This window comes from Leuciscus leuciscus, assembly GCF_965113295.1.
Source record: "Leuciscus leuciscus genome assembly, chromosome: 6".
Lineage (NCBI taxonomy): Eukaryota > Metazoa > Chordata > Actinopteri > Cypriniformes > Leuciscidae > Leuciscus > Leuciscus leuciscus.
In genome coordinates this window covers 44,219,139-44,241,090 of record NC_138730.1, presented here as the reverse complement: position 1 = coordinate 44,241,090, position 21,952 = coordinate 44,219,139, and the positions used below count along the sequence as shown (strand labels likewise).

At 36.1% G+C, this 21,952-nt stretch overlaps 1 protein-coding gene across 3 annotated transcripts in view; it reads left to right on the top strand.

The window, feature by feature from the left end:
* The window catches only part of piezo2b (piezo-type mechanosensitive ion channel component 2b), a 112,640-nt gene that overhangs the window by 77,295 nt on the left and 13,393 nt on the right, over positions 1 to 21,952 (top strand). For 2 of the 3 annotated variants that reach the window (XM_082172874.1, XM_082172873.1), the window contains exons 32-43: positions 2,403 to 2,506; positions 4,398 to 4,496; positions 5,658 to 5,763; positions 5,848 to 5,916; positions 5,997 to 6,163; positions 9,248 to 9,438; positions 10,557 to 10,730; positions 11,722 to 12,324; positions 16,412 to 16,670; positions 17,478 to 17,660; positions 20,137 to 20,425; positions 21,390 to 21,522. In XM_082172874.1, the coding sequence (XP_082029000.1) occupies positions 2,403 to 2,506; positions 4,398 to 4,496; positions 5,658 to 5,763; positions 5,848 to 5,916; positions 5,997 to 6,163; positions 9,248 to 9,438; positions 10,557 to 10,730; positions 11,722 to 12,324; positions 16,412 to 16,670; positions 17,478 to 17,660; positions 20,137 to 20,425; positions 21,390 to 21,522 (2,377 nt within the window). The remainder of the gene's footprint in view (positions 1 to 2,402; positions 2,507 to 4,397; positions 4,497 to 5,657; positions 5,764 to 5,847; positions 5,917 to 5,996; positions 6,164 to 9,247; positions 9,439 to 10,556; positions 10,731 to 11,721; positions 12,325 to 16,411; positions 16,671 to 17,477; positions 17,661 to 20,136; positions 20,426 to 21,389; positions 21,523 to 21,952) is intronic. The other variant, XM_082172875.1, reaches the window with a different exon arrangement.

The following is a 21,952-nucleotide window of genomic DNA, read 5'->3' as shown; positions in this document are numbered from 1 at the left end:
CGGGTGACGCCACGGACACTATGTCCATTGTTTTATACAGTCTATAAACATACATGCTAAGTCATGGTGGCAAAATGCAAAAAAAATTTAACAACATGCTAATTCATGGTAGCAAAATGCAAAAAATGTTAACAACATGCTAATTCATGTTAGAAACGTGTTAAAAAAACATGCTAGCAACATGCTAATTCATGTAAATAACGTGCTAAAACATGTTAATTCATGCTAACAATCCGTTAAAACAAATGCTAGTAACATGTTAATTCATGTTAGCAATGTATTGAAATCTGTTGCAAACATGCTAGAAAAATGTAAAATAATGCTAGATATATGCGTAGACATGCTAACAACATAAAACATGCTAGAAAGCTTTTAAAACTCTCAGACAAGGCTTTGTCAAGCCAACATAAAAGTTTGTCCCAACGAACTTTACTTTCTAGTTTTAAATTGTAATAATATTTAACAATAATTTAAAAAAATGTAAACACTTTTTAAAAAATTTTTTTTTACTGTATTTATGATCAAATAATTAATCCTTGGTGAGCATAATTCGTAAATATTAAAAAAAATCTTACCAACCCCAAACTTTGGCTGAATACAAAAATACAAAGCTGAATGTAGTTACGTTCGTGGACATCTTGATTACTTTGCCTCAAACAAAGCCAAAACAAATTTAGTCAGCTAAAAAACGTTGGCAAATCATCTTTCATTCATTGTATGTAAAAGAGCTTGTACATCGCCTTTTGATTTCCATGGAGAAAAAAAAAATCTGGTGAGCTTTTGAGCGACAGAAGTGTTAGTAAGTTTTCATTTTTGGGTGAACAACTAACTTTGTAAAACCAAAAGTTTACGGTCCCTCTCTTTATATCCTCTTCAACAAAGAAAGTGCTCAACAGAAAACCATCAAAAAGCCAAAGAAATACCTCAAACTCACAGTCTTGGTGCTTCTCAGCATGTGAAATGGGTGAGATGGTATTTACTTTGTCTTCGTTGATGTGCTGATCTCGGTTATCAGCGTGAGACTGAAGCACAGGAGACAACTTCATTAATGTTAATATTTGTTTTATAGTGATTAGAATGATGATTGTTATTAAAGAAAACGCATTAAGGTGCAATATGTTACAGTCATGGTATCGGACGGTAATACCATGGTACATGATTGAATATGGTCGCCATATTCACATACTATGGTATTTACATGCACTCCAATTTACTGCAAACACTACCATAGTATTACTATCATGATCCTGTCCAAAAAGCCATGGTATTACTGTTGTATCATGTTTTGTTTTTTAAATGAGAGACCCTCTAATCAGTAATCACTATAGAAAAAAGATCTTTTTTTAGAGCTTTATAGGGCCAGTATTTGGTTTTGTCACTTAAATAAAGTTTTCCCAGCATCCTCCCCTGCCCTCCCTCTCCATTGTGGCTCTTCTGTTCAAGGACACAAGGCAGTTTCCCTATTCCAATTACTGTTTTTCAATGCATCTGTGAAACTGCAGACACAGCTGTGTTTCCGAGGTGTTTAGATGACTGGCTAAACCAACTAGAGACATATAACTGTGTCTTTTTTTGTTTTTTTCCTCCATTTTATGGATTAATTTGATTGGTAATTGCTGTTTTATTAAAATTTATAAAATGGAATATGCAACATTTAATCTTCTACAGTTTTATTGTTTTTGTTGTGGCGCTGATGTTCTGTTATGCCTGATAAACTAAGGTCTACTGTATGGTTTTCAGATTTAGAGATTCAGGTAAGTTTAATCAAGAGATTTAATGGTATTTTCTCCAGTGCTCTGATGAGCAAAGCTTGAAAATTGTTTATTGAACAAGTACTTTATTACTGTATACTCTTTAAAAAGTGTTACCATATATACACACACACACACACACACACACACACACACACACACACACACACACACACACACACACACACACACACACACACACACACACACACACACACACACACACACACACACACACACACACATATACATATATATAAAGAGTTCAGATGCAAAAGCCTCTAAGTCCCATCTGAAATTTTATTCTAGAATGATTTTTATCAAGCTCGTATATTTAAGTTCAGTAATTTCACTTAAATTACAATAAATAGGTTATTTTCATTGCCATTTAAGTGAAATTGTTGAACTTAAATATACGAGCTTGATCAAAATTATCATTCTAGAAGAAAATTTCAGATGGCACTTAGAGACTTTTGCATCTGAACTCTTCATATATATACAGTATATATATATATATATATATATATATATATATATATATATATATATATGTGTGTGTGTGTGTGTATGAATCATCAAAAGCATGTTATTCTCCTGTTTGCCGATTTTATGATAGTTTTGGCTAAACGCTCTCCTCCGTTCCTCTCTCAGTGGTTAGAAGTGGTGATTATTACCTGTTTGAAACTGACAGTGAAGAGGAAGAGGAAGATGACGAGAAAAAAGATGAAGAAGCACCCAAGAGATCAGCCTTTCAGGTGAGTGAACCCGAATTTACACAACCTTTTTTGTGTTTCCGAGGTGTTAGATGACTGACTAACCCAACTAGAGATATATAACTGTGTTTTTTCTTTCTTTCTTTTTTTTCTCCATTTTATGAATTAATTTGATTGGCAATTGCTGTATTATGAAAATGTATTATGTATTTTTATTAAAATGAAGCTTCAATTTCAACCCGGTAAAGCCTGACATTTAACGTAATAGTCCGAAAAAAATCTATATTTTTTCTGACAGTTTATTGAACCTTTAGATAAAAAAAAAAAATCATATGTGTTTTCTGAGTATCATATCAGGCTTTTTATGGCTCATATATGATATAGTGAGAATATGGATCTCATACTTGAGGAGAAACAACACCTCGGTTTTATGACTCTAGATCTGCTAATGTGTCTTATTAAGCTGATATTTAAATGCTTAGTTTTATGATCAAAGCTCTGTAGTTTTAAAACATATAATGCAATGCAATACAATGATGATTGAGAGATCAGTAAGTGTTCATCTTGAAATATTATATTACTAACAATATACAATTTATTCTTACATTTACTTGATAAAAATCAGTGCAGATTTCACAGCAGAAAGACACGTGAACCACGAGCTGAAGGTGGACGTTTCTACAATTATACTAAAATATCTTTCATTTGCTAAAAAAGAAAAAACTATCAATCAGACGACAGACGGCATGTAGTAGATTGTGTGCAACATGTTTATCAGCAACGTTTCAATCATGTTGATCATTTACAGGCCATAAATTGTGCATATTAAATATGAGACAGTCGGCTTTATAGGGTTGATTTGATATAGCTCAGAAGACGTAGTCAAGATTAAACAATGTTCACAAACTCCATTTTACTTCAGAGTTTTAAAAGGATATTCAGTTTAAAAAAAGGACTCGAATGAAAGTGGGCAGTCGCAGATGTTTGGCCTAAAATTCCATAAAAATAAACACAAACCGAGTCAATAGTTGTCATTCAGTAAGAGTATAGAGCTATAAAATGAATGAGTTTAGATCATTTTGATGAGTCATATTGAGCTGTCTGACTTTTGATTGTGGGCGTTGGTATCTTCATGAATCTGAGCAGTTTGAGATCTCTTCTGAAACTCTACAGGAGACACGTGTGAGATTACTGAGCACTTTTTCTCAGGAGAAACATCTGAGAAGCAGGAGAATTCAAAGTCTCCGGTTGATCTCCATTTAATCCACATTAAAGTCCCCCTGTAGAATAATTGTATCCCTTAAATCACCAAAATGACATATTGAATTTGTTAAAAAAATTTCATGCCTCAAAATATCTTACATGTAACTCGACACCTTTGCCTCATTTAGTATGCGTGGTGCTATGAATATGCAAATGAGCCCCGCCTCCACTCACTCACTCAGCTCAGAGATCCACTGGTTGATGATCTCACATTGATCTGATTGGTTACAAGGTAGTTTGTGACGTCAGAAACACCAGCGATTTCAAAGCGTGTGTTTGAGACTGTCTTTGGTTCACTGCAGTTTTAAGGAGAAAATACTCAGCAATGCTGTCGACTTATGAATTTACACATGGTTTGTCTTAAAGCATATTAAAAACACCACATAGACACATAAACAACATTAAAAGCTGAATTTTTCACCACAGGGGGACTTTAAATTGCAGCTTTAATGAGATCTCTGTGATTTTTCTCTCAATCCCCACTCAAATAGCCCAACATCCATCATCTGTACATCTTCTCCTCTTAATCAAAATGTTGCGCCGGTTCCTCCATCTTTTATAGTTACAAACCCATGTATTAACTGTTCATGTGTTGTTTTAGTGTTGTAACTGTTTGAAGGGTTTCAGGACACTGATGCTGTGACTTTCTCCTGGTTCTTTCTCCTCTCAGCGAGCGATCAGAAAGTTTGCTTCGGCCCTCGTGGCTTTACCCAGATCAGTCTTTAAACTGCCCAAAACTGTTCTGCAGTATTTAATCAGAGCGGCCAAGGTACCACCGCAGGGAACGGCTCATCTGTGTTTATCTGTGTTTGCTGGTGGTGTTTTATTGGAAGATTTCCATTCCATGTTGTTCCACCGATGATATATATATTTTTGTACATATAATGAGATTGTAAATAATGTGAAATATCCTTCAAGGATGCATGGAATGGAAATGATTTAGAGGTGTTGTTCAATGTGAATGTTGTGTCTTTGGTGTGTTTTTTTGGGTTTGTTTTGAATAATTTCAATGGTAACACTTTACAATGAGGTCCCATTAGTTCAGTAAAATTAGTTGATGAGCAAAGCATTTGGTACAGTATTTATGAATCTTTGTCAGCTCAGGTCCATTAAATAATATTAACAGATACAACTTTAATTTTAATAATGTATTATTTATAATGTATATGCTTAATGTAATAAATGCTTAATTGTTAACTATTGTAGTTAACAAATGGAACCTTATTTTAAAATGTTATCATTTAATGTTGTTGCTAGTAAATTGTGTGATTTGCTCCATTGCATTTCAGAAATAGCGTTCACACTGAACTTGAATCATTCTGATATTAATGGAGCAAAACACAGTTTCTGTCTTTGATTTTTCCATTTTCTTGTGCAACCTGGATTCAAACAACTCCATTTAATCTGATAATTATATGCATACTCATCAATATCCATGTATATGCAATTCAAAAATTGGAAGTGGCTTTCCAAAGATTTGGAATATTCGGATGGAAAACAGTTGTTTGTATGCAGTGTGTGGATGTGCTTGTCAAATTCAGCCTTTTCAGGGGATAAAATACACATTCATGATCAAAATGAAAAAGGGGTGGTAGTGGCGCAATGGATAAGACACATGCCTTTGGTGTGAGAGACCCGGGTTCGAATCCACTGTGAGACACCAATGTGTCCCTGAGCAAGACACTTAACCCCTAGTTGCTCCAGAGGCGTGCGACCTCTGACATATATAGCAATTGTAAGTCGCTTCGGATAAAAGCGTCAGCTAAATGAATAAATGTAAAATGTAAATGAAAAATGCATTGCATTGAAACATGAATCATGGGTTAAATTTCAACTGGTTTCCTGAAATGGCTGAACATGTTTGTGTGTTTAAGTCCTTGTATTCAAACACGTCATTAATGGATGAATTTCTATTGCTGTTGCTCCGTAGTTTGTGTATCATACCTGGATCACTGACTCTAAAGCAGTCCTGAAGGAACGAGGCAAAGGGAGGCGTTATTTCTGGAAGCGCAGACACAGAAAAGACAAGAAAGAAGGTACAGCTACTCTTTAACATCTGAACATTTGTGTCCGTAATTGTAAAGATGGTCTCAATGGACAAGCAACTTCTTTGTGTGTAGTTCATGTGGCGATAGAGGTCGGTGAAGAAGAACGTCAGAGTTCAGAGGAAGAGAAAACTGACGGACCAGGTGTGTTCACGGCACACGTTCGTTTTACCAGTTCATGTAAACTTCAGAACAACTTAAACGTAACTTTCCACTTCCTGTAGACAACATCATCAAGAGGGTCTTCAACATCATCAAGTTCACGTGGGTCTTGTTTCTGACCACCGTCGAGAGCATCACCAGGTGGCTGAACTCCGTCTGCAGGGAATACATCGACATCTCCACCGTCCTGCGCATCGAGCGCTGCATGCTGACCAGAGAAGTCAAAAAGGTTCTCTACTGATGCTTATACATACAGCTAGCTGTGCATTAAACCATTTTAATGCATGACATCGAGGCAAAGAATCGCCCAGTGTAAAGCGAAGCATTCAAATGGTTTAATGCACAGCTAGCCATGTATTATCCCGCTTATACCACGGTCATTTGCCAGCATTGACAAGTTAAAGCTGTTATTGATGTTTGCAGTGCAAATATTTGGCTGGAAGGGTAAAAATGATGGTTATTTTCATCAGTTACGACTCATTAGATCTAGCATTCTGCCCACTTTATACCAAACACAGAGATAAAGAACATGGTGTATATATATATATATATATATATATATATATATATAGTGTGTGTGTGTGTGTGTGTGTACCAGGCATGGCGTTATGGGTGGGCCTGACGGGCCTAGGCCCACCCAAAACTTTTCTTTAAAAAAAATATAAAAAAAAGAAACTTTTAGTATATTTTATTTTTGTCAAGAATTATAAAAAAAAAATCACCAAATAAACTCAGAATTTGTGCTAAAATAGTCTATATGTTTAGTTTTCAAAGTTTCATAGCTTAAGACATCCTCCCTATTATAAACGAAGCATTTATTTAACCAAGCTCTAATTACAGCTCGTTGTGGATCGTATGGGGCGAGGTGACGTCTCCTAGCACCAGTCGAGTTTTCAAAACAATTAAAAAAAGCTGGTTATGTCTATTTTGATGTTTCTGCGCAAGTTCAGCAGACAGTGAGGTTCGGGATCGGATGTAGCTGTCAATCTACATTTTAATGCATCATCTCTGTATAATAAGCCAAGCTCAGTCTGTTGTTAATGAAATCGAAAGAAATTAATGTTGTATGAAATCGTCAAACAGGTCTATTGCCACTTATGACCGGATTTGATTGAAACTGTCGGACAGTGTTGTTGATCTATATTGTTGAAAACTTAAAACAATTAAACAGAATTGTGAAATATTCGGCCTCATGTTATATGAGCAGAACTAAACTATGTTTTGGGGAAATATTAGATTCCAGACCACTTTTACAGTCTATAGGCCTTAGGTCTATAGAGAGATATGCTATAGCACAGCCAGGGATGATGCGTAAAAAGCGCTCTTCTTTGGTCAGAACCAGGAGAGCGATCGCGGATGGGTCCGTCCTATATGCACCAAAACTTTTTACAATGCAACAAAATATTTAAAGAGCACCAAGCTATTAAAATCTCTATTATTTAAGCACGGATAATATAACAGTATATTAGTCAGTCATTTTTATTAGGTTAAACAGTGATTTGATAACGTCTTTAATTTAAGGCCCACCCACAAATGGTCTGGCCCATCCAAAACTGGAATCCTGGCGCCATGCCTGGTGTGTACAACTATCTTTGTGAGGGCCAGTTTGAGTTTTAGACCATTGGAGTGAGGACAAAGAGAGTAAAGTGAGGACATTTTGGCCGGTCCTCACTTTCTGAGACCCCTTTAAAGGCCTGTTTGAGGGTCAAGACTTGGTTTTAGGGATAAGGTTATAATGAGGTTAAGGGTCGGTTTAGGGTCAGGGTTCGGGTTAGGCACTTAGTTGTGATGGGTAAGGTTAGGGTAAGCGGCTAGAGATTGCATTGTGTCAATGAATGTCCTCATAAAGATAGATGTACAAGAAAGTGTGTGTGTGTGTGTGTGTGTGTGTGTGTGTGTGTGTGTGTGTGTGTGTGTGTGTGTGTGTGTGTGTGTGTGTGTGTGTGTGTGTGCTTGTTTATATGATTTATGAGGACACAAATTTGTATAATGACATGGGAATTACACTCGTATTACAACATATACGTTGTTTATGAGGACATTTCCTTGTGGGTATATTTTTTGGCTACCATGTGGAAAACAGTTTAGGGTAAAAAAAAAAAATGTATACCGTTTAAAAAAAAAAATCAGTATGTCTATGGAATATCTCCATAAAACATGAAAGCCCAACATATGTGTATATAATTTTTTTTTTTTACTTGAATTTTTTTTTTTTTTTATCAGTATACTAAAGTAGCCTTGAAATCCAGACCTAAATCTGAAAGATTAATGGTCTGGCATCGACTAATGAAAATCAGCCAGTTCGAGGGGCGGCACCAAGCATACATTTGAAAATCTCACTGCACGCAATTGGATAAGACTACGACCAATCACAACAAGCCCCATACGCTTAGCTACCAGCGGCGCTAACTGGTAGATTAGACTCTTGCTGTATCCGGTCGGCAAAACAGCAAAAACGCCCTTCTTGCAAAGGAACGATTCGAGCGCCGTCTTCTGTTCCTCTTTTAGATAAAAAGCCAAGTCTATCTCGATCATTGTAGCGGCCAAAGCCGTTTCAAACAACTGGTGTTCATCCATAGCCATCTTGCAATGTTTACTAATGACTTCGACGTCACAGCGCTGTCGTCTTCTGTTTAGCTCGCCTCTGGCCCGCCTATATCAGATAACCCGATGTGATTGGTGCAGCTCGGATACAAGGGCATATTTAATGAGCATCATTACTAGACACTAGAGTAAACTCGCTGAGCAAATTCAACTTGTGCTCTCGCGAGAACTCTGGATTTCCAGGGTAATACTAAGAGGAAAGTGAGGCCAATGGCTGATATTTGGAATTTACTTATAGCAAGATGCACACAATGTGTTAGTACATGTTTGATAGTTAATGCATTAATTAACATTTAAGGGGAAACTAAACCAAACAGGCTCTATAAGAATAAATGAGAAATACTCTGTCTTTGAATTACACGTGAATAATTTAATATAAAATTTTGTCCTCTGCAGTGTCGTCTCAAACATCATCAGATGGCACATTAGTTTGCCATTATTTACAGGGATCCTTGTTATTAAATGTAGAAAAATCTCAAAATTGTCAGCCAATATTTCGGTCTATCACTATATACTTTATTTAATATAATTTAATGATGGAAATTGATTGCAGAAAAAGTATATTTATAATATTTATCATTAAAATGCATTGGTAGCTTTTGGAATCGGCACAAAGTGCAACACGTTTTTGAGAATAATCCAAAAACGTAATGAATCAGCCAAGCTGCTATGGGTCTAGAACTGATCCCCTGTGTTCTCTGTCCTGCAGGGAAACGTGCCGTCCCGTGAGAGCATCCATGTGTACTACCAGAAGCAGATGAAACTCAGTGGATCTCGTGAATCTGGACTGGACCGGATCAGTGAGGAGGATTCGGGCTCAATCAGAGACCGCCGCAGACGGGTTGGACACAGTCTGGATTCCCTCCAGTCTGGATTTGCCTCCAGAGACAGCCTCTCCAGGTGCTCATCCTCCACTTTATTATTTTAGGTTGAATCTGTAAGACCCGCCCAATCGAATCAACGACAGTTTCCGATAAGCGGGTGAAGGTTTCTTGTGCTTTTCAGTGTGGCAAAGTCATTTAATAACCTCTTAATTTCATTCAAAGGTTTAGTTGATGTTTAAAGTCCCCCTGTATTCAATAATTTTATCCCTTAAAACACACCTTTGATCACCAAAATTACATATTTGAAAGTTTTTTCCTTGAAAATGTTTTCGTCATGCCTTAAAATATCTTGAATGTATCTCAACACCCTTGCCTCATTTAGTATGCGTGGTTCTATGAATATGCAAATGAACCCCGCCTCCACTCACTCAGCTCAGAGAGCCACTCGTTGACGATCACACGTTGATCTGATTGGTTACAAAGTAGCCTAGTTTGTGACATCAGAAACACCAGCGATTTCAAAGCGTGTTTTTAAGACTGTCTTTGGTTCACTGCTTATGAATTTTCACATGTTTTTTCTTAAAGCACATTAAAAACACCACATAGACACATAAACAACATTAAAAGCTGGATTTTCACCACAGGGGGACTTTAAATGTAGGTGAATGTTTGATTATTCTATTTAACTCTTTTCTTTACATTTTACACTCGTTCAACCAACAATTTGAGTCTCGCTCCGGCTGGGTATATGAACTAATAATCTCAAACTTCTCAGTCTCGGTCGTTAGACAGAGGTGATTGACTAATATCCTAGACGGCTGTACTCTACTTGTTCATTCTAGAATATATTGTTGAGTCCCCATAGATATGAACACACTTAATTAAGGTAAGACTATATCTAACCAACTTCACTCTGAGGGTTTGGAGACAAATGGCAGTATGTGTTTGTGTTGTCCATATCTCAGGAGATCAAAGTATGTTAAGTTCTGTTTGTCTTACAGATCATATAACTTAAAAAATATATAGGATGTATCTCACCCCAGAGTTTTTGCTGACAAGCACAATTTACGTTTTTTTTCTTTTTCTCAGGAGCAACATCTGAGAACCAGGAGAATTTGATTTGACTCATGATTTCTTGTCATCTTTTTCATTGCATTATATTTCCACTCATCTGTCCATCTGTCCATCTATCAGCGCATACACCGAAGCCACCATGCTGTTTTCCCGCCAGTCCACCTTGGACGACTTGGACGACATGCCTCAGAATATTCCCAAAACCAGCGAACGCGCTCGTCCCATACTGCGCAAAATGTACGGCTTGGACATGTCCAACTCCTCGGCGGACAGCGGAAGCAGCGTCATGTCCAGGTGCTCATAATGAATAACTCATAATCCTCTTCATCACATTCATCCTCACCCTCCACACTACTTTTACTTATTATTTATTTTTATCTTGTTATATTACATTTTGTTATTTTATTTTATTTATTTACATATTATTTATAACGTAAACAGGTTTGCCATGCTAATGGAAAACCTGAAAAATAAAGCAAAATAAATTAAAATATTAACTGATATTTTCACATTTCTGTTTTATCTGACTATATGTACATATATTAGGGCTGTCAATGTTAATACATTAATGCATACGATTGATTAAAAAACTTGAATGCGTTAAAATTATTAAAAATAATCACCCTTCAATCTGATGGTTAACTTTGCTGGATATGGCAAATGATGACAAAATGAACGTGTTATGAAGATAAATGGTGTATGCTTTATTTCACGTTAAGTGTGCGATTAAAATATATATATATATAAATATAAACAAATATTTTTATTATATTAATAATATATTAATTAGTATAGTATTAATATTGTAAATGTCATCAATTACATTTTATTCATTTTAATAATACATTTTATTATTTTAAACTAATAGTAATATAATGATAATTACAAATGTTGTGTGTGTATGTATATAATATTATGAAAATAATAAATGTATGTACATAATACATTTAAAATTTACATACACATTTTTATTATTGTAGAATATCATTATTTAGGTATTATTTTGTTAAAAATACAGTCAAATAATTGGTTCTACTTATCAGTTATTGGATGTATCGGACATCAATTAACTTCTAAAACTTGATGAAATCCTAAAGAAAAGCAAGGATATTTCAGTGGTAAATATACATTTTGGGAAGACAAAGTAAATGTTTAAGTTAATCTATTTGTGTATTTTATTCCAATACGTCAAAACGTCTTCTGAAAATGTTCCTCAATTCATACGTTGATATGTTTATAGTGATTGTAATATAATGCTGTTTTCTGTTTGTGTTGTGTTTTCCAGTGAAGCCACTCAGCGCGTTACACTGTTCTCTCGACAAGGCACCAACGACACGATAGACGAGGCTGAGGACGGGCGAGACCAGCTGGAGGACAAGAAGAAAACAGCAGAGCTGGAGCGCCGAGCCAGTGAGGACAAACCTGAGGGAGACAATCAGGAGGACGTGAAGCGGGAAGAGGCGGCGGCCCAGGAAGAGGAAGTCCAATGGGATTTGGTAGATCCAGAGGAAGCAGTGAAAGATGTTCAGGATCCTCAGCTGGAGTGTGATGATCACCGAGAGGAAGAGCAGTGTGTTACTGATGATGAGGAGTGTGAAGAGTCTATCCATCAGGATGAAGGTGAATCCTCAGGACCGGAGAACGTGCAAACGGATCAGGTCAGCGGGCAGCTTTTCACTCCAGACACAGACGCGCCAAACACCTCAGACGCTGACGTGCCGCCCAGCTACAGCAAAGTCGTGAGCTTCGACCGTCTCTCTGTGAGCGACGAAAGCGACAGCGATAAACGTCTGATGGTGATGACACCCGACAGCAAGTCCGATCTGGACGACCCTCTGCTGCCCTCCACGACCACCGATCTGACCGCCAGCGAACTACTGCTCAACAAGTCAGTCGTTTTACTTGACGGCTTATTTAAATGGGTCTGTTGTATCAAGAAGTGGCATGAATGTGGTAGAAAATCACAACACTGATATAATATCTCACTACATACCAGTGTTATTTTAGTATAGGGGGATTTCAGATAGGAGGGAGAGTAGAATCCAAATGCAGTTAAAAGACATTCAACAAAACATAACAAAAGTGAATCCAGGCAAATGAGATGAGATGAATCCAGACAAGTGGCAAGGCAGGCAAAACTGAACCACGAAGGTCCACACCAGACCAAGAACATAGGAAACACTGAGGCTTAAATACACAAGATAACAAGGAACAGGTGTGGGTAATGAGTGGCTATAGAGACTAACCAGGGGTGCGTTTCCCAAAAGCATCGTTAGCCAACTATGTTCGCAAGTTCCGTCATTATTAGCATAGTTCAACGAGTCAGTGTTTCCCGAAAATATCGTTCTAACGAACATTCGCAAAAAGCATCGCAAAGTTGTGTAGTTGGAACGACAGCCTCGATCTGTGGTTAGAAGCAGAGTTTCTAGTTTGCATGACATGTGGACTCAATAAATCCTTATCTTGAGCAAAATAAGCAAGATGACGTTCAGTGCAATCTGTGTCTTTTGTTTAGAATACATACAAATGTCATTTACGTCTTTGAGTTTGTCAAGAGATTTAAAGCACCGTTTATGAAGAGTGCGCATGTGCGAACGTGCTCTACTATGTAAGAACGAGTCTATGATTGAATCTGGAAATAAAGAAAAATTACTGAGAAAAATGAGAAATATTCCTCAGATGTCATGTCTCTAATTTATATCAAAACGTATAGCGTTAATTCAATCTCAAACAGATTCATTGAAAGTAGTTATTACTCCACCACGTGCGTGACGTCATTAACCAACGTGGTTGAACGACCACTTTGCGACAATATGGTTTCGGGAAACAGTCGTAGTTGATTTCTTCAACGATGCATCGTACTATGGTAGTTAATCAGTGAGTTAGGTCGTTGTTCGGGAAATGTACCTCAGGGTAACTGTGGAAACTATGGAAGTAGAATAATGTCAAATGTTTTTGAAATAAAAAGCCTGTTGAATTGCACTACTTGAAAAAAAAAAGGCATTGCATTAACCATGCTTGCATTTTAATGCATTGTATTTTTAGTGCTTACATTTTTATGGGCTGAAATTCAACATGGTTGAATATTTAAGCTGTGAATATTTCAATTAAAAACATTTCAAACACCTTTTCATTATTAAAAATTCAATAATCCATATTCACCTTTCATATTTCACTTCCACAATATTCAAACTGTTTAAAAATACAACCAATAATATTCAACAGGAAATTTTCGGTCCATTTTATTTCGCTTTGCAAATTCGCTTCCACAAATTCAGTGGTTCAAATTCGACAGTAAATTCAACATTGACGTCCAGGAACTGCAGGAAAAGCAGTAGATTGCCGAGCATACTCTCCATCTGCTGTTAGTCGACCTCACCAGCAGATGGTGCAAAAGCGCGTGTTGAAGACCAGCAACAGTTAGAACAAGTCATTAATTCGTAAAACTCATTTACAGCAATGTAAGTGTATTTGTGATTATTATGACGGCTGTTTTATGTTAAATTCAGTGTCTTCACGGTTACTTTACCTGTGTAGCCTACATGCATCTTTCTCTACCGTGAACGAGATTATAATGTTATTCCCCGATGCGGATATACAGATCCAATGTTACATTTTTGAGGTTGACATATATTTCTCTTGGTTGTTTAGTTGCCTTAACTTTATATTGTGGCGATGTGCTGCATGCAGGCTATTAGGGTTTCCCTCAATACTTAAGGATTCCCCTGCTGGACATATAAAACGCTTACGTAGCTTAATGGACTACAGTGATGTAAAAGACCAAACTCGCAGGCAAGCAGATGAACTCAGAATAACGCGCAAAGCTTAATGCTGAGCGTTTCCCAGTGATAGATTGGCATACAGATGGCTTGATGTTGGACATTCGCACATTTAGGGACCGTCTCTAAAGTGTATACGACTTTGGTATACACGTTTCTAACTCCGATAGCATTTGAATAGAACGACTTACAGTCATAAAACCAACTGTAAAGTGTTCATTTAGTGTCAGGCATAATGCGCACCCTTTGGATTTTTGATATGTATTCAAATAAATTTAAGTTTGCTATTGAAGTTAGAAACGTGTATGCCAATGTTGTATGCAACTTTAGAGACGGTCCCTAAATGTGCGAATGTCCAATGTCAAGCCAATTTTTACATTTAGTCATTTAGCAGAAGCTTTTATCCAAAGCGATTTACAGTTAAACTAACAATAGGAGGACAATATGCAAGTGCTGTGACAGTTTAAGCTAATGCAATATGTATGTGTTGATTTTATGCCAGTATATCACGAAACGCTCAGCATGAAACTTTGCGCGTTAAATTCATATTATGAGTCCATCTTCTTGCCTGTAGCCTATATAATAGCCTACAGCCTACTTCCCTAATAAGGTGCAAGATTGGTCTTTCATATCACTATCAACGGAAGGGAAATCCTTGAGTATGAGGTATTGAGGGAAACCGATTATAATCCTGTTCATGGTAGAGAAAGCTGATGACATGTAGAATACATTTTATGAATGAATGTCTTCGTCAACAACAAGCGCTTTTGCACCATCTGATGGTGAGGTCGACTAACAGCAGATGGAGAGTATGCTCGGCAATCTACTGCTTTTCCTGCAGTTCCTGGACGTCAATGTTGAATTTACTGTCGAATTTGAACCACTGAATTTGTGGAAGCGAATTTGCAAAGCGAAATAAAATGGACCGAAAATTGCCTGTTGAATATTATTGGTTGTATTTTTAAACACTTTGAATATTGTGGAAGTGAAATATGAAAGGTGAATATGGATTATTGAATTTTTAATAATGAAAAGGTGTTTGAAATGTTTTTAATTGAAATATTCACAGCTTAAATATTCAACCATGTTGAATTTCAGCCCATAAAAATGTAAGCACTAAAAATACAATGCATTAAAATGCAAGCATGGTTAATGCAATGCCTATTTTTTTTTCAAGTAGTGCAATTCAACAGGCTTTTTATTTCAAAAACATTTGACATTATTCTACTTCCATAGGAAACAAACAAACAAACAAGGCAGCAATGGAAACGGAGAAAACAGGAAGTAATCACAGGAAGTCAAACAGCAGGAACAATAGGAACAAAAATACACTTCCAAAATAAGATTCCAAAAATTCCATAAGATTCCAAAATGTCCTTAAACACAAGACAGGAGAAACGAGACAGGAATTGTAACATTATTATAGTTGTATTGATATTTTGAATAAGCTTTTCAGTTTTCATTTTATTTTTCATTTTATTTTTAGTAAGTTTGCTATGTGCTTTTTGTCAGATTTATCAGTTTTTTTTTTATTTATATATATTTCCAGAAAGGTGAGTGATTTTATTTTTATTTGAGCTTTAGTTTAGTTTTTTTCAGCTAGTATATTTAGAACTTAAACTAAATAACATTTTTGAAATGTTGCCTTTGCAACTTACTGAAATTAGTATATGTTTTTATACTATATTTCTTATTAAATAGTATAAGAAATATAGTATAAACATACTTATTTCAGTAAGTTGCAAAGGCAACATTTAAAAAAAATTATTTAGTTTAAGTTGTATGTGCATATAAACATACTGTATACACACACACACACACACACACACACATATATATATATAGAGAGAGAGATTGTATTGGTAAAGTATAGATAAAGTATAATATAAAAAACATAAAGTTTGTTTTTCTATATATTAGTTAATCTAATATATATATATATATATATATCTTTGATATCCTTAAACTTTATTCTAATATTCAATATGTTATTTTCATAATTTATATTTTATTATTAGCTTTATTTCAATTAACAAAAAAACTTTTTTAATATTTTTAGTTTATATGCAACACTGCTACAGTATATACTCAAGTATGCACTTTCCCCTTTACCAGCAAAACTAATACACAGTAGGTATTGTAGGTATAATCGTTGATATGTGATTTAATGTGATCTGTTTTCCCACTGTTATCCAGAATGTTCTACGACGAGGAGCTGGAGAACTCCGAGAGTTTCTATAGATCGCAGCCACTGGGCCTGCAGCTGTGCTACTCTCTCTATAACCTGCTGGTGGCGCACTCTGAGATGGTCTGTTACCTGGTCATCATCCTCAACCACATGATCTCGGCTTCCATGGCGACACTGGTGCTGCCCATCCTCATCTTCCTGTGGGCGATGCTCTCTGTTCCTCGGCCCAGCAAGCGTTTCTGGATGACGGCCATCGTTTACACAGAGGTCAGGGTTTGTTTTGGGTGAAATTACTTGTGTATTGAATTTTGTGTACACACACGTTCATATCTAGCAATATTTGACATGAATTCCATCTATTCATCATATGTGACCCTGGACCACAAAACCAGTCACATGGGTAAAACATTTTTTTATTGAGATGTATACATCGTATGAAAGCTGAATAAATAAGCTTTCCATTGATGTGTGGTTTGTTAGGATAGAACAATATTTGGCCGAGATACAACTATTTGAAAATCTGGAATCTGACGGTGCAAAAAAATCTAAACATTGAGAAAATCTCCTTTAAAGTTGTTCATTTATGTTCGCGATTGTGCAGCATTCACTCACAAAAATAAATGTTTTATATATTTACGGTAGGAAATTTACAAAATATCTTCATGGAACATGATCTTTACTTAATATCCTAATGATTTTTGGCATAAAAGAAAAATCGATAATTTTGACCCATACAATGTATTGTTGGCTATTGCCACAAATATACCCGTGCGACATGTGACTAGACGGCACCATAGCATCTGTTGTCGAGATATATGCATATCCTCCGGTATAATATCCAATATCTTATATAATGACCGGCTTAAAGTATTATTAACGAACTGTACAATTTTCTCCCTGAGTTCCTCCACCTTGTCACATTCATATAACATATGAACCATAGTTCCTATATCTTTGTTACACCGCCAGCATAGTGCAGTATCTTTTAGTTTAAGTCTAGCCAATCTGCTTGGAGTCCAGTAGCATCTGTTAAAATGTTTATATCATTTGTAAATATGTTTTTATGTCCTCCAGGTCACCATCGTCGTCAAGTACTTCTTCCAGTTCAGCTTTTTCCCATTCAACCAGAACGTGAAAGTCAACGAGTTGAAGCCGTACCATCCGCCCAACATCCTCGGCATAGAGAAGAAAGAAGGATACGTGCACTATGACCTGGTGCAGCTGCTGATGCTGTTCTTCCACAGATCCATACTAAAGGTTCTTACTCTTATTTATTTGGCCACATAATGTCCATCTAATCGTGGTGATGCTAAACTTGATAAAGTCAGTAGAACTAATAAACCTTGTCATTAAAGCACATTTCATGCATTTTCATGCTTTATTAAAAAAAAACAATTCTTGTATACTGGGCGGAATAAGTATGGTTTGCATATGCAAATATAAATGCAGAATGCATGCAAATAAAAAAACTAAATAAGTATATTTGGGAACACTTTATTTTAGGGTTCAGTTCTCACTATAAACTAGTTGCTTATTAGTATGCATATTACTAAGATATTGTCTGTTTATTAGTACTTATAAAGCACATATTAATGCCTTATTTTGCATGACCATATTCTACATCCCTTAATCCTCCCCAATACCTAAACTTAACAACTACCTCAGTAACTATTAATAAGCAGTAAATTAGGAGTATATTGAGGCAAAAGTCATAGTTAAACGTGAATGTGTTCGACATACTAAAGTGTTACCGTATATTTTATTAGTACCGTATATTAATATATGTCAGAGATAATCCACTGCTAACTAATTTAATGCACGAAGTGGAGGCAAAGAGCATGCAAATGGTTTAATGCACAGCTAGCAGTGGATTATCCCGCTTATACCACGGTCATTTGCCAGCATTGACAAGTTAAAGCTGTTATTGATGATTGCAGCGCAATATTTGACCGAAAGGGTAAAAATTCAGTTTTTTGGATAGTTAGATCTAGCATTCTGGCCACTTTAAATCAAACACAGAGATAAAGTAAATGAATGAATCATAAAATGTATTTGAATTGATTATGGAGATACAGAGACAGCGAGATGCGTGTGTGAATTACCTGCATCTGTGCGGCATCTCTCTCTATTTACAACGAAGCAGCAAGTTTCAAAAACTGGGATGTAACTCCCTCATTGAGAAATATAATGTAGCTATTCAGTAGCTATTCAGTTTATTTATTAATAAAAGTCATGTAACAAGTTTCTGTGCTCTTGAATGCTTCTGTGATCTCCCATCTCTCGGTTTGTGTGCGCTTCAATGAAAACGGTGCATTAATATAGAAAAGTGATTAAACTGACTAGAACTACCTGTGCATTGAACGTTTTCATTGCACACCGTCCAGCTAATCAGAATCGAGTATTTAGACAGATCACGGTACAAGTTTTCATATTTATTTCATCTTTAAGATCTGCAGACTGCTTGATTTCCATAGTCCAAAGTCTTGTTGGGAATAAATAACGCTTGCTTCGCCTGTTTTCTGCTTTAGCTTTGAGATATTTAGCAGCTTGGTGCCTAGGTACAGCTGGAAACATAATTCATCAGACATTATGAGATCAAAACGAAGCCACTAGACTGTTGAGAGCTTTGAACCATAAAATGGATTTTAAAATCAATTCTTAATGTTTGAGGTTCCTCTCCTCTCCAGGTTTCAGATTATTTCATAAAATCGAAGCTTCAGCATGACATTGCACTTTTCACCAGGGTAAACTAATATCACAAAAAAAACTGTGCCTGTAAAAAATACTTCAAAATCAAAACCAATCTGAAACCTGGAGTTAAACATTTAACTATTTTAATTATTATTTTTTAGTAAACTGTGCACTGATAAATCTGTCTCAATAAGGGATATTTATTAAATGTAGAAGTAAATCATGTCTAAAAAGCAAAGGTTTAGGAATGCTAGGTTTGTAGGAAAATAATAGAATGTACTTTTACCTATACTAAATGTTCTTTATTGCAAAAGATTAATTAGCTAACATTATAGTAAAAAAAACAATTCTCCAGGTTTCAGACTGGTCTCAAGTTTTCAGTGTTTTTCTTTGGTATTATTAGGTGCCCCGGTGAAAAGTGCAACGTCATGCTATAGCATTTTACTTGCGTTTGATTTTATGAAATAAAAAAGGCTGCTTGTAAACGTATGCGTGATTTTTAAAATGCAACCCAAAAAGAGAAGCTGCTCAGCCGTCAGAAACTTGTTTGTACACCTCTCGGCTGATCTAAAGCATTTTAGATAACATTTTTTAGATGAGGTTTGCAATTATTTTTGCAACCCTGTAGAATACAGGTTAAAGCTTTGATTTTGTTGTAAAGCATTTAAGACGAAGATGGTTCACAAAGTTTAAGATCATGAGAAAAACAAATTCAGTCAAGTATGTCCAAACTTTCAACTAGTAGATAGTTTAAACTAACAAATCAAATTTCTAGAAGGGATTTTAGATACTTTTATTGCTTAAAGAAATGGTACATGAATTTTTATCCCATTTGTGGAAAGTGCCTTTTATTTACTTTACAACTTTGATTATACAGGCAATAAATGGGTCTCGGATGAAGCACTATTTTCAATTTCCAGTTTGTTTTCCTAACCAAAGACCATCACAATGGCTTCAATGCGTCCAGTTAATCTCATTTAGTGTACCTGCTCTCTCTCTCTCTCTCTCTCTCTCTCTCTCTCTCTCTCTCTCTTTGTCTCAGTGTCATGGTCTCTGGGATGAAGACGACCCTAAAATGTCCCAAAAAGACGCATGTCTTAATCAGGACGAGTCTGTGGACGAGAGGAAGATGGCGGTCGTGATTCCAGCTGAGGAAGAGAAGAGGAGTTCACCAGCGTACTCGCTGAAGACCGTGAACCTCGGCATGTCCGTGGACTCGTCCCAGGTGCTCATGCACATGCGTTATCCTGAGCATCGGCCTTATCTGCGGCGGCAGAGCACCAGCGGCGGACCTCAGCTCTCCCGACGCTCCTCTGTGCGCTCCAAACGCGGTGAGACTTACAGAAATCACTTATGGAATAATCTGCCCAACTCAACACGAGCTGCTAAGTCCGTAGCCATTTTTAAGAAACGGCTGAAGACGCATGTTTTTCGGCAACACCTGATCCATTAATACTAACACTTTGTTTTCTCTTCTCTTCAATTCTATATCTTTTTCTTTCTTTTTTTTGCGTTAGACTAAACTGGGAAGGGTCATACAGTAGCACTTATAGTCCTATTGTTAGTTGAACTGCTTCTATTGCTCTCCTCATTTGTAATAAAAGCGTCTGCTAAATGATTAAATGTTAATGTCAAAACCATTTCATTGTTCTGAACCAACTGAAGTTTATAGAGAAGACCAGGTACGGTAATCAATACCTGTAATAACCAGTGCATGAATAAGAATTGCAGTGCTATTCATTGTGTGAGAGAGACAGACTAGGACGATTATTATTACGTAGATGAAAGTTATTAAAATGAGCTTTGACGGATACAGTGCTATCGAGGACGACACCCAGATTCTTAACCTGTGGGCAAGGAAATATTGTAGAGTTTTCAATATCCACAGAAAAGCAATCAGATGTTTCTGTCAGAATAGTTTTTGTACCTACAAGGAGGGTAATTAATTTTGTACCTACATAAATAATGAATAGAAGAGGGCCCAAGACAGAACCCTGAGGAACACCAGTGGTGACTTAAAAATATTCGACATTTTTATGACTTAAATATAAAAAAATGCTATCAATATGGTACAAAACAGTCCTGTTCAAATAGTTAAAAGTAATCAAAAAGTCAAATAATTTGTAATCAGTAATCTACACATCATGAATCTGGTTGGTCAAGGTCATTTATTTGAACAGACCAGTGAAAATGACATGCTATTTTGTTTGCTAATGTGCTCTTTCTGTTTATTCTGGGGTTAAGCATTTCTGTGGGTTTAATTGTGGTGACGTTTGGTACTGGTTTGATTCACAGGCAGCACAAGCACACGGAACAGCGTTCCTAGAGAAAGCAGTGAGCCAGAAGTACCGCCGAAGAGCCGGAAAGAAATGATTATGGAGAAGATCCGAGAGCAGCTCATCAAAGCAAAGGTTTACCTGCTCAAAAAGTGAGTGTGTGTGGGAAAATAATTCAAATGGACCTGATTTTCTCCACCGGACTGTTCCTTACTTCCTATTGATCAAATTTAATTTGATTTATATTCTAAAAGATGAATTAAATTGTTAAAGTTTTGATTTGATTGATTACCAAACCAAAAACACCACATTTAAAAAAATTAATAAAAAATAAATAATAATAATGCATTTCATAGGGCACTATTGTAGTTAAAATTTGAATAAATTATTAAATTGTTGAAGTGTTATGAATTAATTTGATGACAATGGTCATCTAAATTTAATCAAACCATTAAAACAGAATCCAGAAAAATGGAAATTATGGATTTTGGGGAAAAAACTAAATGGAATTTAGAAAAAAACTTCATAGGATCCTACACTTCCAACCAATTCCCAATGGCTTAAAAATGAATTGCCACTCTA